This window comes from Python bivittatus, unplaced genomic scaffold (assembly GCF_059951505.1).
Source record: "Python bivittatus isolate LINGU-HERP-01145 unplaced genomic scaffold, Pbiv_v1 ctg000610_np1212, whole genome shotgun sequence".
Lineage (NCBI taxonomy): Eukaryota > Metazoa > Chordata > Lepidosauria > Squamata > Pythonidae > Python > Python bivittatus.
In genome coordinates this window covers 38,061,127-38,074,654 of record NW_028277088.1, presented here as the reverse complement: position 1 = coordinate 38,074,654, position 13,528 = coordinate 38,061,127, and the positions used below count along the sequence as shown (strand labels likewise).

The following is a 13,528-nucleotide window of genomic DNA, read 5'->3' as shown; positions in this document are numbered from 1 at the left end:
TGTAATAAGGTGATATAAGATAAAACAGTTATCTAATGTAGAGCAGTCTGGTCTAAAACCAGTTTGTTCCTCAAAATGTATAATTTAATGGCACTGTAAAATTGTTAATGATCAGCTATGTGAGTAAGAAAATGTACGTAATTTGCCATCTACTTTTGTCTTGATAATGTTAATTTAGAAGGTCAATGCTCATATTTACATGGTTCGTAATTATTGTGTGGAATTAATTGCCACAAAACATGGTGATGGTCGCTAACATGAAAATGGTTATAAAAGGTGACTGGGATAAATTTACTGAGGATAGGTCTATTAAAAGCTATTTGCTTTGAAGTCTTAATTTTACCTCTCAGTTGAGAGAACTATGCCTCCAAATTCCAGTTGTAGGGGAACACTAGTAGGAGAAAGGTAGATTTCCAGCTTCTGCTTCTGAGCAGTTCAGCCCTCTGGCCACTGTCAGCAACAAAATGTTGAACTAAGATGGGTTTTGGCCTGATCCAGCAATGCTATATTTATGTTCTTATATTTGCTTACCTTCAATGTTCAGAACATGTTTCCAATGCAAATTATTTTACTATTCTTTTTTGTCTTGTAGGGAAAGGAACTTAGTGATCTCAAGAGAAAATCCTCTTCAGACCTTTGGAAAGAAGATTTAGCAGCTTTTATAGAAGAACTTGATGTATGCTGACCTATATTAAAATTCATGTATAGCATCAAGTTTTATATTAGGCTGTTACGTGGGGGCAATTGATTATCTTCAAGTTACTAAGCTCATTATATGAACATGAAAGGGAATTTGTGTAATTTCATACTTGAACTGTGTTTTCAAAACTGTATTTGCTGGAAGTGAGGAAAGAGTAGGATACTGGTGTCTGTGGGACTTAGAGTGTATCCAGACAGCTCTAGGTTGAATAAAACTGGTGTAAAGTTCCTCACTTGTTCCCAAATTTTTCTACATATTTGATCTCTTGCTCTGCAATTTGGGTGTCTAATAACATTTCTTTGCATATATAACTTGCAAGCTTTTAATTTTTTATTTCTCTGATTTTTAAAGTGAATATTTGGTAGGAATTAATTTATACAGATTCCTGCAAAGGTTGAGAAATACTTTTTTTTTCATTTTCTTGCTTAAAAGTTATGATATTCATCTGGGCCAGAAGATGCAAAACATGTGTCTCACAATTTTCATACTCCTTCTGGCAAAACCCTATTATATCCTGTACAGACATTTTTCTATAATCAGTTTTGCAGGTATAAAGGGTAGAAATTTATATAAATATTTATATTGAATGTAACTATGAGTTTTGTAATTACTGAGACTAGGCTTTGAATTCTTAACCTTTCAAGTACCTAACCTTGAAGTAAAACGGCATTAATTGTAATCTGAATATGCACACTGTTAAGATACCAGTGTTGCCTCACAATTATTTTTGCTATGATCCTCAATAGATGACACAAAGATTAGCAAACTTTTTAATTATTTTTTTGTAGTATGTGCCATCAAGTTGGTATCATCTCTTAGACTTTCTCCATGATATCTGTTCCCATCCTGGCCTTTCAGGTCTTCCAAAGATGTACCCCTTGTGGCTGTAATCGAGTCCATACACTTTGCTACTGGTCATCCTCTTCTCTTTCCTTCTTCTTTCTCCAGCATTATGAATTTCTCAAGGGAGCTGAGTCTTTGTGTAATAGGTCCAAAATATGATAATTTGAGCGTGGTCATTTGTGCCTCAAGTAAGAAGTCTGGATTGATTTGTTCTAGGATCCATTTGTTTGCTTTCTTGGCTATTAATGGTACTTTTGGGAATCTTCTTCAAAAGTGTCAGTACTCTTTGTATCCTCTTTCTTCAAAGTCCAATTATTGCTTCCATTGAGTGTCACAGAGAGTACCATTGCCTACAAGATTTTGATCTTTGTAAGTATGGACACATCATAGCATCTGAATATCTTTCCCCAAGCCTTCATTGCTAACCCGGCAAGTACTAGCTGATAGCACATTTCTTGACTGATCGTTCCTTTACTGTTAATAGCCAATCCTATGAGGCAGAAGTTATTCACCATTTCAGGTCACTGTCAGTTCTAAAACTGGTTGCTGTACCTGTTGTCATTAATTTGGGTTTTTTTATATTTCATTGTAGTCCCATTTTTTATTCTGTACACTTTGACTTTCATTACTAGAGCTTTCAGATCATTTGCATTTTCAGCTATTAGAGTAGTGTCATCAGCATACTGCAGGTTATTGATGTTTCTTCCTCCAATTTTAAAACTGTGCACATCTTCTTCCAATCCAGCCTCTCTCAATATATAGTCAGCATTTAAGTTAAATAAATAAAGTATGCAGCCTTATTTCCATACTTTACCAACCTGGAACCAATCTTTTTTCCCCCCATATTCTGTCTGGACTGGGGCTTCCTATCCGGTGTATAGGTTTCTCAATATAGGTTGGCCACTGTATTGTTTTCCAGATGTACTGATTCTTCTGCTGCTTGCCATATTTCTGTAGATATTCCTTCTGCCTTAGTAATGATTGAAGTCTGATGTGACCTCATTTTCTAGAGGTTTTTGTAAATAGGGAATAACTTCTGGCTTCTCTCTCTTCTTAGTAATATCCACTGACTCTTCTGACATCCAGTTTGTTTCTTGATCATTGGCTGTCTCCAGCTGTGTCATAATCACCATTAGTATTCTGAAAAGTGCTCAACTCTTCTTCAGTAGCATGTTGAGTACCATCCTACTTCAGGGGCCTGTTATATGTCACTATATTATCAATCACTTTATATTGTCTAACCATGTGGCTTCTTGGTAAAATACTGTAGAGGTTTAGCATTGCCTTTTCCCATATGGAATGAAATGATGCCTTTGCCATGGTCTCTAAAGTGGTCATCTACTCCAGCATCTTCCTATATCACTAGTGCCCAATATCGGCACCTGTTTGACCTTCATGCATTAGATAACCCTGCTGGAAGTATATACTCTTGGTGTACACTCTCAGTGTTCTTCACTTATCCCTACCTAGAACAATCTCCCACTATGATGAGACAACATAGCAAGACTTGAACGGGAGCAAACTTCTTAAACATATTTTTAAATAACCTTTTATTCTATATATTATTTAACTGTTATGGAATCAGCTTGTGATCTTTCATTCCCACTCCTTTCCTCAACAATTTTCAATTAAAAAATCTTCACACAACTTTAAAAATAATCATGAGGCTGATTTACTCATTTTAAAATTTATGGGAAAGCGATGTATTAATTGTCTAATCTAAACAGTTTTTTCTGTTCCCCGTTAGAGTAGAGATAATAATATAAAATTTTGCTTACATTATAATTTTTTTTTTACTGGGTTTTTAAAAATCTTGTTACAAACCACTGCTTGAGTGCATTGAACCCCAAGTGTAAATTTTATCTAGGATTTATTTTGTTCCAGAGTGGTTTTATATTTGTGATAAAAGTTAGCACTCTTAAAATGTGAATTTAACTGATTGTGTTAATTGTAATGTTTTTTGGTGAATTTAAACTCTGTTAAGCTGGTGGAATATATTGAATTTTTCCACTGTTGATTCTGATCCAGTATTTCATTGGACATTTTTTGTTGTTATTTCTCTTTTGTTTTCTCTTTTATGTTCAGTATTTGCTTATATAATTATTCTGCTTTTTCCTATGGGTTTCTTGGTAGGCAAAAGAAGTCCAGTACACCCCAACATAACTTTGGAATATGATACTAATTCAAAGTTTTGGCTTGATAATTAAGTAGGAGTTATGTTGAAATCAACCTTTAATTTTATTTCTGGATAGAAATTTAATGGCATCCATTAGTTTGTATTAGCAGATTGATATTCCTAAGAACTTGGTGTGCAAAGTTTATATCCTAGAACATGGAATATAAACTTTCTTACTGAAAACAATTATGGTTCTGTCATTCTCCTGAATTTTCAACAATTATGTGTTGAAAGTTATTAGAATCAAAAAGTTGTTTTCAAGATGAAGTAGGTACATTTGTTTATTTCAAAGTCTTCCATTAGGAGTAGTAGTGAAAATTGCCAGTTTGTACATGAAATAATATAGTTATGCTATATAGGTAGTCCTTGGTTAACAACCACAATTGGGACTGGTTGCTAAGCGATGTGGTTGTTAAGCGAGATGTCACATGACCACTTTGCTTAGCGACAGTAATCCTGGCAATTCCTCTTGCTGTCGTTAAGCAAATTTTACTGGTGGTTAGCCGAGGACCCACCCCAATCCAAACCATTCCAGGCTTGGTCCCTTCCAGCCCTAAGCCTCAGTAAGATAAGGGACTGGTTCTAACTCCCCCCACCTGCCTATCTCCCCCCCTTTGTTGCCCTTTTGGGTGAAGCTGAGGTCTTGGGTGGGGCTGAGTGGGGCTAGCTCAGCCCTGCCCAAGACCTCTTTGCAAAGGGACTGCTTGGTTTTTTTTTTTTTCCTTTTTCCACACTCAAAGGCAGCTCCAGCCCCGTCCAAGAGCTCTTTGCAAAGGGATTGCTTTGGTTTTTTTCTTCTTTTTCTGCAACCGAAGCCCAGCCCAGCCCGGCCCAGCAGCCAGGCTGGGCATGCTTCGTCAGCAGTGAGAGCAAGAAGACATCAAGGTCAGCTGGGAGAGTGGAGCACAGGGCAGCAGGGGGCCAAAAAGGCATAGATGGGGGGAGATAGGTGGATGGGGGGATTTGCAGCGCCCCTGAAGTCGTAAGTGTGGGTGGGCTACCAAGTGCTCGAATTTTGATGACGTGACTGTGGGGGCGCTGCAGTGGCCGTAACTTTGGGCACGGGTCGTAAGTCACTTTTTTCAGTGCTTTCATAACTTTGAACAGTCACTGAATTAATGGTCAGTAAGTGAGGATTACCTGTATTTAAAGATGCTTTCATAATAGAATGAATTATGAAAATATATGTAATAAATTAATATAATGTATTAGTAGACAGTATGCATAGGAAATGTGTTCAGACTTTACAGAGTTTAGAAGGTGTTTATTTCTAATTTTTATTTTCATGTATGTTTTAGAAAGTAGAAGCTCAGGAAAGAGAGGATGTATTGTCAGGGATGACTGGCAAACCCATAAAAGGCAAAGTTGGTAAACCCAAGATGAAGAAACTTCACTTAGAAGAGACCATGCCTTCACCGTTTGGTAGGAGAATAGTTCCACAGATTACATCAGCTATGAAAGCTGATGCCAGTAAGAAATTGCTAAAAAAAAAGAAGGTAAATAAGTCTTTTCTTAATATTTTTTTAGCATTTCTTAGATTTTTTTCCTGAACAATTTGTATCTTCTTCATTTATGCTAAATAAACTGGAAGCAGTTTAAAACCTATTGAACAAATACAAAATTGCAAATAAATTGGTTAAAAACTCTACAGTAAAATCATAAATGCAATATGATTAAAAAGCATTAAAAAGAAAAGAGAAAGGGAGGCCAAAACTAGGAAATGAGGGGAGAGGGTAGTTCAACAGGGAAAGAAGTGAAAAATAAAAACCCTCCTAGGGCATATAAAAATGCTTAAATTACATCAGGCAAGTAGCTGGAGTGAGTCCTACCTCTCCCAAGTTGTATTGCTGAAGGCTAATTTTCAATAGTAATGTTTGCAGCTGTTTGCATCTCCCCTACATATTTTCAACTGTATTTTCTGTTTTCAGCACACTTAAGACAACTGCCCCTCCTCTCAGTTATCTTCTTATCTGATGGATACAATGAGAATTATCCAGTTTGTTGGCCCCAGATAGAACCCTGATTCTAGATTAGTTGAATATTTTTTGGATTTTCCTTAGAATAGCGGTATTTAAAACTCTTTAACAGTGAACTAACCAGAAAGTAACTAGAATATAAGGTTTTCCTTCTGTGTTATTCCCAAATGTGGAATGCACTTCCTTGGGAATTGAATGTTATTCTCATTTCTTAGTTTTTACAAAGTTAAAACACAACTTTTTGATTTCAATTCTTTTAGTATTGATTTTATTATTTATGTATGCATTTTAAACATGTTTTAATTGTATTTTTGAATTGAATTTATAGCTAGTTGCCTTGTACATCCTTGTGAAATGGAAAGTCAGTATACATATATAATCTCATATTTCATATTGGAAATGGAGTTTGAAAGATTGAGGTTTATCCCCAAGGCTATGCACTGATCTTATTTCTCAGTCTGCATCATTCTCTTGACCAGTATGGTAGCTTCTCTTGTTTTCTTTTTAATTTTAGGGGGACCTTGACACTACAGCAATAAAGCTGGAATTTGATGAAGAATTTGGTGGTACACCAATAGAAGGTGCTGGAGAAGACTTGCTTAATACCTCTGGTCCATTGACTAAGACACCTAAGCCCAAGAGAGAGAAGAAAGAGCCTGGTGAGTAATAGTGTGACAGAAGGGAATCTCTTGTGGAGACACAGAGTAGGTGTTATGCTCATAGATCTTCATTCAAGCGCAAACATTACAAAGATGCACCACCAGCATTATGTATTTGTAGTGTCTGAAACAATCCTTACTTCAGATAATATGCAGACCTGAATTTTAAAAAAGAAGTAGGCTAAGGCCATAACAATTGGATCTACTGATAAAAATTAAATATAAATGTAATTATTGAAAAAAATACATTTTTGGATAGCCATATCTTTCCTATCACCATGGCTGTTGAGGATCACATTTGTTTGTTTGTTTGTTTGTTTATTTATTCTTTCATTCATTCATGTCACTTTATTAAAATTATATTGTTTAACAATATATTAAGATTTTATGCTTAATGTATTGTTCTTACATTTCCTTGTTACAAAAAGGGTTACAGACAAATGTGCCCTGGGCTGATTCCTCAACTCAGAGTCCCAGATCAGGGGAAGTGAACCTCAAGTCAGTCTCAAAGAAGTGCTTATGTATCCAGCAGTAACCTACAATAACCATTCCAAAATTCATCCCCCCACCAGTGTATGTCCACAAATCAAGTAATGATAAGAGCATATCTGAGTTGCACCCCATTCCCTGTAAGCCAAAATATTTGTGAACAGTGTGTTTTCTTCAAAAGAATTTGAACAAGTAGAAAGTGGATCAGATTGTGTGCACCTGTTATTTGAGAAAATCCATTTTGAATGCATTCAGTTTTCAGAAGAGAAGGGATATTAATTATCAGAGTTGCTGTATATTCTTGCCATTGTCTTGATGAGTTTGTGAAGCATATTGTAGTGGAATAACAATTGCATGTCCAGTGAGTAGAGGAGGTCAACAAGTAAAAAGAAAAGTTTATTCAGCAATAATCTTTACATCTGCCCTGCAGAACAGATACCAGCATTGGGTTAGTTGCAATATCTATAAATATGCACAGCACAATGTGTCAATTTCTCATTGGGTTAATATATGCTTTTGCCTTACACTTTTGCACATACTGTATAATGGCACTTGGTTTCCTACATGGTCTTTTAAAATGCTGACTGGTCTCTTCCCCATCTTAGAACGTTCTGACATTCGTACTGATTTATAACCTTGGCTTCTTGTACATGACCTATCCATTTAGAGACAGTGGAGAAGAGCCTTTTATTTATCCCTATTTTCCTACTTCTTCTACTTTGTCAGAAGTAGCACTTAAAATGTCAGCAGGGAAAGTATCATCCCCCTGCCTTGTTTGATAAGAGATAACAAAGATTGTCATGACCATGTTTGCAGTAGATGCTGACTTCATGGAATCTTTCACTGAAGCCCTCTGTTAGCAGATATAAGTAGGGCAATGTTTCAATAAAATAAATAAATAATAAAAAACAAATTATTGCAGCAAAAAATATGAAAATACCTTGAATAATTTTTCTTCCTCGTGCTCATAGATAAGGGATTCAAGAGGTTAATCAAGACCAATCCCAGTTAGCAGCCACTGGAAACTCATGTGGAATGTAAGAGGTATATCATAAGGCATCTACCAGTGCCCTGATGTTCCCTATTTTATCAGACATGTGCAGGATTCAGAAACTGCATATATTCTTTCTTTACTAGCTAATACTTAATCTAATGTATTATATTTTGAAGTGCAAGCTGGCAGAACTCTTTGGTCTCTATCATTGGGTCCAGTAAAGTCTTTCCAGTTTCATTGGCCAATATTCCTACTACTGCTTGGATACAGATCATGGGTTTACTAAGATGTACCAGGCCTGAAATACCTTGTGTTAAAGGTGCTTTATCTCATATCAGTTATTTGGACCTGCCTATTTCTAATTGGTCTAGAAAGGTTTTGGAGCACTTGAATGTATGATTTAATAGTGACAATATAACATTGGGCAGAGGAGAGGGGGGGAAAAAGTATCCTGCTAAGGCCCCAGATCTATTTTGAGCAACACCTTGGGATGGGTCATCCTTTGAGGCATAATGCCCAACAAAAGAGAAAAAAATCATTGTATATGATGTCCGTGAGAGGCAGTAATGGCTATCTCCATTCTCCGAGCACGGAAAACTTTTTACAATCACATACTGTATTGTCCTGGTCCAGTTGTCACATCCATCTTACCATTGTGTCCATCTGCAAATACTGGTTCCTAAAATGAGTCCTGTACCATTTTTAGTGAGATAATATTTCCCTTTTTGTTAAACAATACTAGATAAGTTGAAATACTAATGTGCAAGTCTGTCCATGTGATATTTTATGATGAATGAACCAAGAACTGGAGGGCTAAACTAAAACAGAAGCATTCAAAGGGTGTAGGACCATTGGGATTCCTTCATGATTACTAATGGGCATATAATGACATGCCAAACAACTCTTCGTGATGTTTATCAACTGGAGTACATTTCTAGAAAGCAGTATCCATTTTTTTATATATATATATATATATATATAATTTTTATTGAAAGTTTTAACAACAATAGTAAGAACTAATACAAACTAAAATAGAATGAAAAAGAAGAAAGAGAAAGGGAAAAATAAAAGAAAACATTAAAAGAGCAAAAAGAAAAAAAGAAAAAGTAGAAGAAAGAAAAAAAAGATATAAAGAAAGATATAATGAAGTGACTTCTTATCTTCTTCACAGCAGTTATAAGTACAATTATATTTTAATCCTCCTCTCTACAGTTACATCTTGACTCTTTTTTCCCCTATAATCTATCCTGTCTAAGCATCAAAACGGTAAATCACAAATTCAATTTTTTTTTCTTTATACAAAAAGTCCACAAGGGGTTTCCAGTCACCAATAAATGTAGATATTGTTTTTTCTCTAATCAAACAAGTCAATTTAGCCATTTCAGCAAGTTCCGTCATCTTCACCAACTGTTGTAGGTATTGCCAAATCTTTCCATTTTTGTGCATACAACAATCTTGTTGCAGTTATCATGCATAAAAACAACATTCCATGGCTCTTTTCTAACTGTTTATCCATCAGTCCCAGAAGGAAAAGTTTTGGTTTCATTTGAATATTTAAAACTTTAAAATCCTCTGAAGCACTGTATGTATTTGAGCCCAAAATTTTCTAGCTGTTTTACATGTCCACTAAGCATGATAAAATGATAGAAAGCAGTATCAAAATGTTGTCCTTATGTTACTATCCAGTCATATTCTACCCTATCAACAAGATAGACATCAATATAAGAAGATGGTGTCTCCCGGCCTTTTTTGTTGAAGATTAATCACAATTATGGCATAAAATAAAAATACCCTGAGGACAGATGAAGATGATAGCATACAAATGAGAGTTATTGTTGTCAGTTAACTTATGCAGAATAGATGCAAGATTAATCCATAATAGAAGCACTGATCATTCCTTGGCGGCAGGGGAGCATCAATTAAATTGCAGTGTGTCTAATGGATTCAGGAATCCAGCTCAGCAACTTTTACTACTGAAGTATAGCTAAAAGATCTTGGAAGGGCCCTCTTCACCAAGGTTGGAAGGATGATTCCTGCTGATGAACCTTCATGAACACCCACTGGTCTGGTTGGACCCCAGGTTGGATTTTACACCTGTGGACAGGACAGTAATTATTACAAACTTCAGTACTCTGCTTAACTGCAGACAGTAAAAGAGAAACTCATCATTAATTAAAACTAACTGCTTGATGTTGATGGTAAAACATAGGTTTGCATAGACAGCCCATGAGAATCTCATGCAGAATCCATCCAGTAATGCCATTAGGATGCCTGTGGACAAGGGGAAGGGGAAGAGCATTGGACTACTTTAGACTGGATTGATTGCAGATCTTGGAGATTTTGTTTTTTCAGAATATCATTAAGTTATTCCAACAAGCTAGAACTCTCTGGTTGATAAACACAGTTAAACTGCAAATCAATTTGAAATACAAGCATGGTAATAATGGCATTAACAAAATATGTGCCTATATCTGTGTTTATATGGGCAGGCCAAATCAAATCAAATCAAATATTTATTACAGTCATAAATCAGTATAGATATGGGCAGGTATGCCAAAGCAATTCATTTACCAACTTCTTATAATATTGTCCACTTTCCTGCAAGGGTAAGCCTCGGGCCACAAGCTAAACATGTAAACAGTACAAGGATATATTTGGACTGGTGACATTTCAGTAAAGTCCACTTGAATGTTAAGAAAGGATCCTTCTGGCAAAGGGAAGGAACAGAGTGGGGGCAGTAAAGGCTTCTCAGTATTCATGGCAGAGTCTGACCATTTGTTGTAATTCAGATGTGATCCCGGTATTTTTTAGTTTTAGTTTACATGCCCCTTTGCCCTCATATCCATTAGAATAAGCAAGTGTGCCACCTGAAATCCAGTTCTTCCAGGTTCTGACAGACAATAAAGAAGCTAAAGATAAAAATAGTTTTCTGTAGAGAAATGTCAGAAGAATGGAGTATAGCATGTTGAGCACAAGAATCAGTAAATTCTTTGCCAGAGAATAGCTTTTTAACTTAATGACAGCAACATTGTCAACTTTTGCTGTGCAAAAGAACAGCATAAAATAAAATGGAAATAAAGTCAGCATTGTGAACCAGAAGGTGCAAGAAACCCACAGTTTTGCCAAAGTTAGCCATAGTCATGTACAACACCAAAACGATAATGGCTGTCAGTATAAACATTAACAGAGGAACCAGAGGCTGAAAGATAAGCTTGAATCACAGCATGTAACTTGGCAACTTGAGCAAAGAGAGAAGGAGGCAAAAACAAAAAACAAAAAATCCACCATCCAACACATTCAGAAACAGTACATACTACATATCCAGAAATACATTTCCTATCGGGGATACAGTAAAAAAACCCAGCAGTGTAAAATTCAAAATCAGCACTTGTGGGAGAAATTTCCTGAATATTGGAGCAAGAAGAAGTTCAGCGGCAGTTAAAAGAAGACAACCATGATTCAGAAAAAAATTCAGCAGGACACAGAAGTAAAAGGGAGGAGGGATTGATGGAGGAAACATGAATGATGATAATATTCAGAGAGTTCAGGAGTGCCACTTCCAGTTTGCTCAACTATTGGACAATCAAGGACAAGGTAACATAATGAGACAGGAGAACCACCACTATGTAAGGAACAGATACAGTGAGGGCAGTCCTGTAACACGTTCAGAGAATTTCTCCACTAAGAAGGCAGCAGTTTGAACAGCATGGAGACAGAATGGAAAGACAACTGCAACTAGATCCAGCTTGTAACTGTAGTACACCACTTGATGAAAACAATCACCATGAGACTGAACAAGAACACCAGAGGACAGACCATCATGTTCATGGCAAAACAGGTTAACAATTAAAGAATAATTAAGCCAAGAGGAGGGGCAGAAGCCAATGCTTGTTTCAGTTGATAGAAGACATAGTCATGATCCTTAGTTCAAGTAAAAGAGGCATCCCTTAAAGCAGAGACTGTTAAGAATTGAACTTGAGAAGCAACACTGATTCTCTAGGGATGACAAAATCCCACCATGTGAAGAACAGAACACAGTTCTTTTTCATTGCAAAATAGCCTTCCCTGCCCTCCCCCAGAAATAATTGACACTTACCCTGTGAAATCAAATACCCCAGTAGAGAATTTGAGACTTATAAAATTGCAACTCTGCACTTTAGCTTTTGTCACCATGGTCTGCTAGATGGTAGAAAGTACAACAGAAACTGAATTGCCCTGGTGTGAGTCTTTGATGGTAAAGGTAAGAGTATTACAGGGACTGGAAGTGGGCACCAGAATACTTACTAGTTCAGTAATAGTGGGTGCAGTTCTTCTGTTGCAACTTTAGCCAGAGGAAGAAGTGGGCCATATTTTAATTTTAACCCAATCAGAATGCAAATAAAACATCTCACCAATGGCATTTAACATTCTGGTACAAAGTTGTCCAAGATCCCCAGGCTGCAGGACTTGCATTGACCAGTGATTGATCTATTTAATGTGAGCCACCAAGTCTGTTGTTTAAATAGCATTAAGGAGTTGGTTAACATCCACACGTGTTGAATCATAAACATAAAAGGCAATATGTAATTTCCTTTTAAAATTTTGCAGATCCTGATTTAGTTTAGGGTAGTGAAAAATCACATTGCATAGGTCACAAGATATCCATGGGGCAAGGAGGCATCCAACCTGAGCATCATCACCCAAAATCTGATGCATGGGATACCAAGTCACCCCCTTGTCATCAGGCTATTTTTCAGGGAGGCAAAGGCATTGGGAGTGACTTGTATTAGGCAGAGCTGTTGATAACAATGTGGGAGGGGGGCAGAGTGGATGGGTGGGTTGCATCCACAGTCCCTGCTCCATAGGCAAGTGGAGGTGATCAAATAGTACTACTTAAAATATCCTCTGGAGTGCAACACTGTATTGGATCATCTTACCAGCAGATCATTGAAACATGTATGCATCAGTGCCACTGGGTAAGTAACTGAATCTTGTAGTTCACTGCCCTTGTATTAAGCTGAGTTATCATAATTCAAACACAGTGCTATAAATCTTTATCTAATGATCTGAGAAGTCCCACTGAAACTTACTCTTACTAAATGTGTATAGGATGGATAAATTATGCAAAGAAAATTTAATAAGGTTCTTAAATTTTGCTTTTTTATATAACATTATACTCAGAGCTGATGTACCCATCTGCATGTTGTATATATTTTGGAAGCATCTGCTTATATTATTAGTTTCTATATCATTAATCTGGGAAGGTATAAATACTAAATCTGAGGAAGTATAATAAAGATTATTTCTTACACTGCTAACAAATTTACTTTGTTTTAGGTACTAGAGTAAGAAGAACACCATCTTCCACAAAGTCTGCTGCAAAAAAAGTAAAGAAACGAAATCCATGGTCAGATGATGAATCAAAGTCTGAAAGTGACTTGGAAGAAAATGAGCCTGTGATTATTCCAAGAGATTCTTTACTTAGAAGAGCTGCAGGTAGCAATGGGAATGTCTATAATTTAACAAAAACTTTTAGTTTAATATTGTAAATGAGTTAAGTTTTAATAACTGGCAGCTGTGTTTGTAGTAAGCATGTTGTGCTTAATCATGTTTAACTTAAAAGAAAAAGCTTTCTTTTGCATGCTTTTGAAGATAACTTGAAGACAATATTCTGTCTACAATTACTCCAGTGTTAGCTAAACTTTTCAGTAG

General features: G+C 36.3%; 1 protein-coding gene across 1 annotated transcript in view; it reads left to right on the top strand.

The window, feature by feature from the left end:
- TOP2B (DNA topoisomerase II beta) overlaps nucleotides 1–13,528 on the top strand; it is a 57,712-nt gene that overhangs the window by 37,744 nt on the left and 6,440 nt on the right. The window contains exons 27-30 of the mRNA XM_007428954.4: nucleotides 593–676; nucleotides 5,018–5,215; nucleotides 6,210–6,354; nucleotides 13,154–13,312. Coding sequence (XP_007429016.2) covers nucleotides 593–676; nucleotides 5,018–5,215; nucleotides 6,210–6,354; nucleotides 13,154–13,312 — 586 coding nt within the window. The remainder of the gene's footprint in view (nucleotides 1–592; nucleotides 677–5,017; nucleotides 5,216–6,209; nucleotides 6,355–13,153; nucleotides 13,313–13,528) is intronic.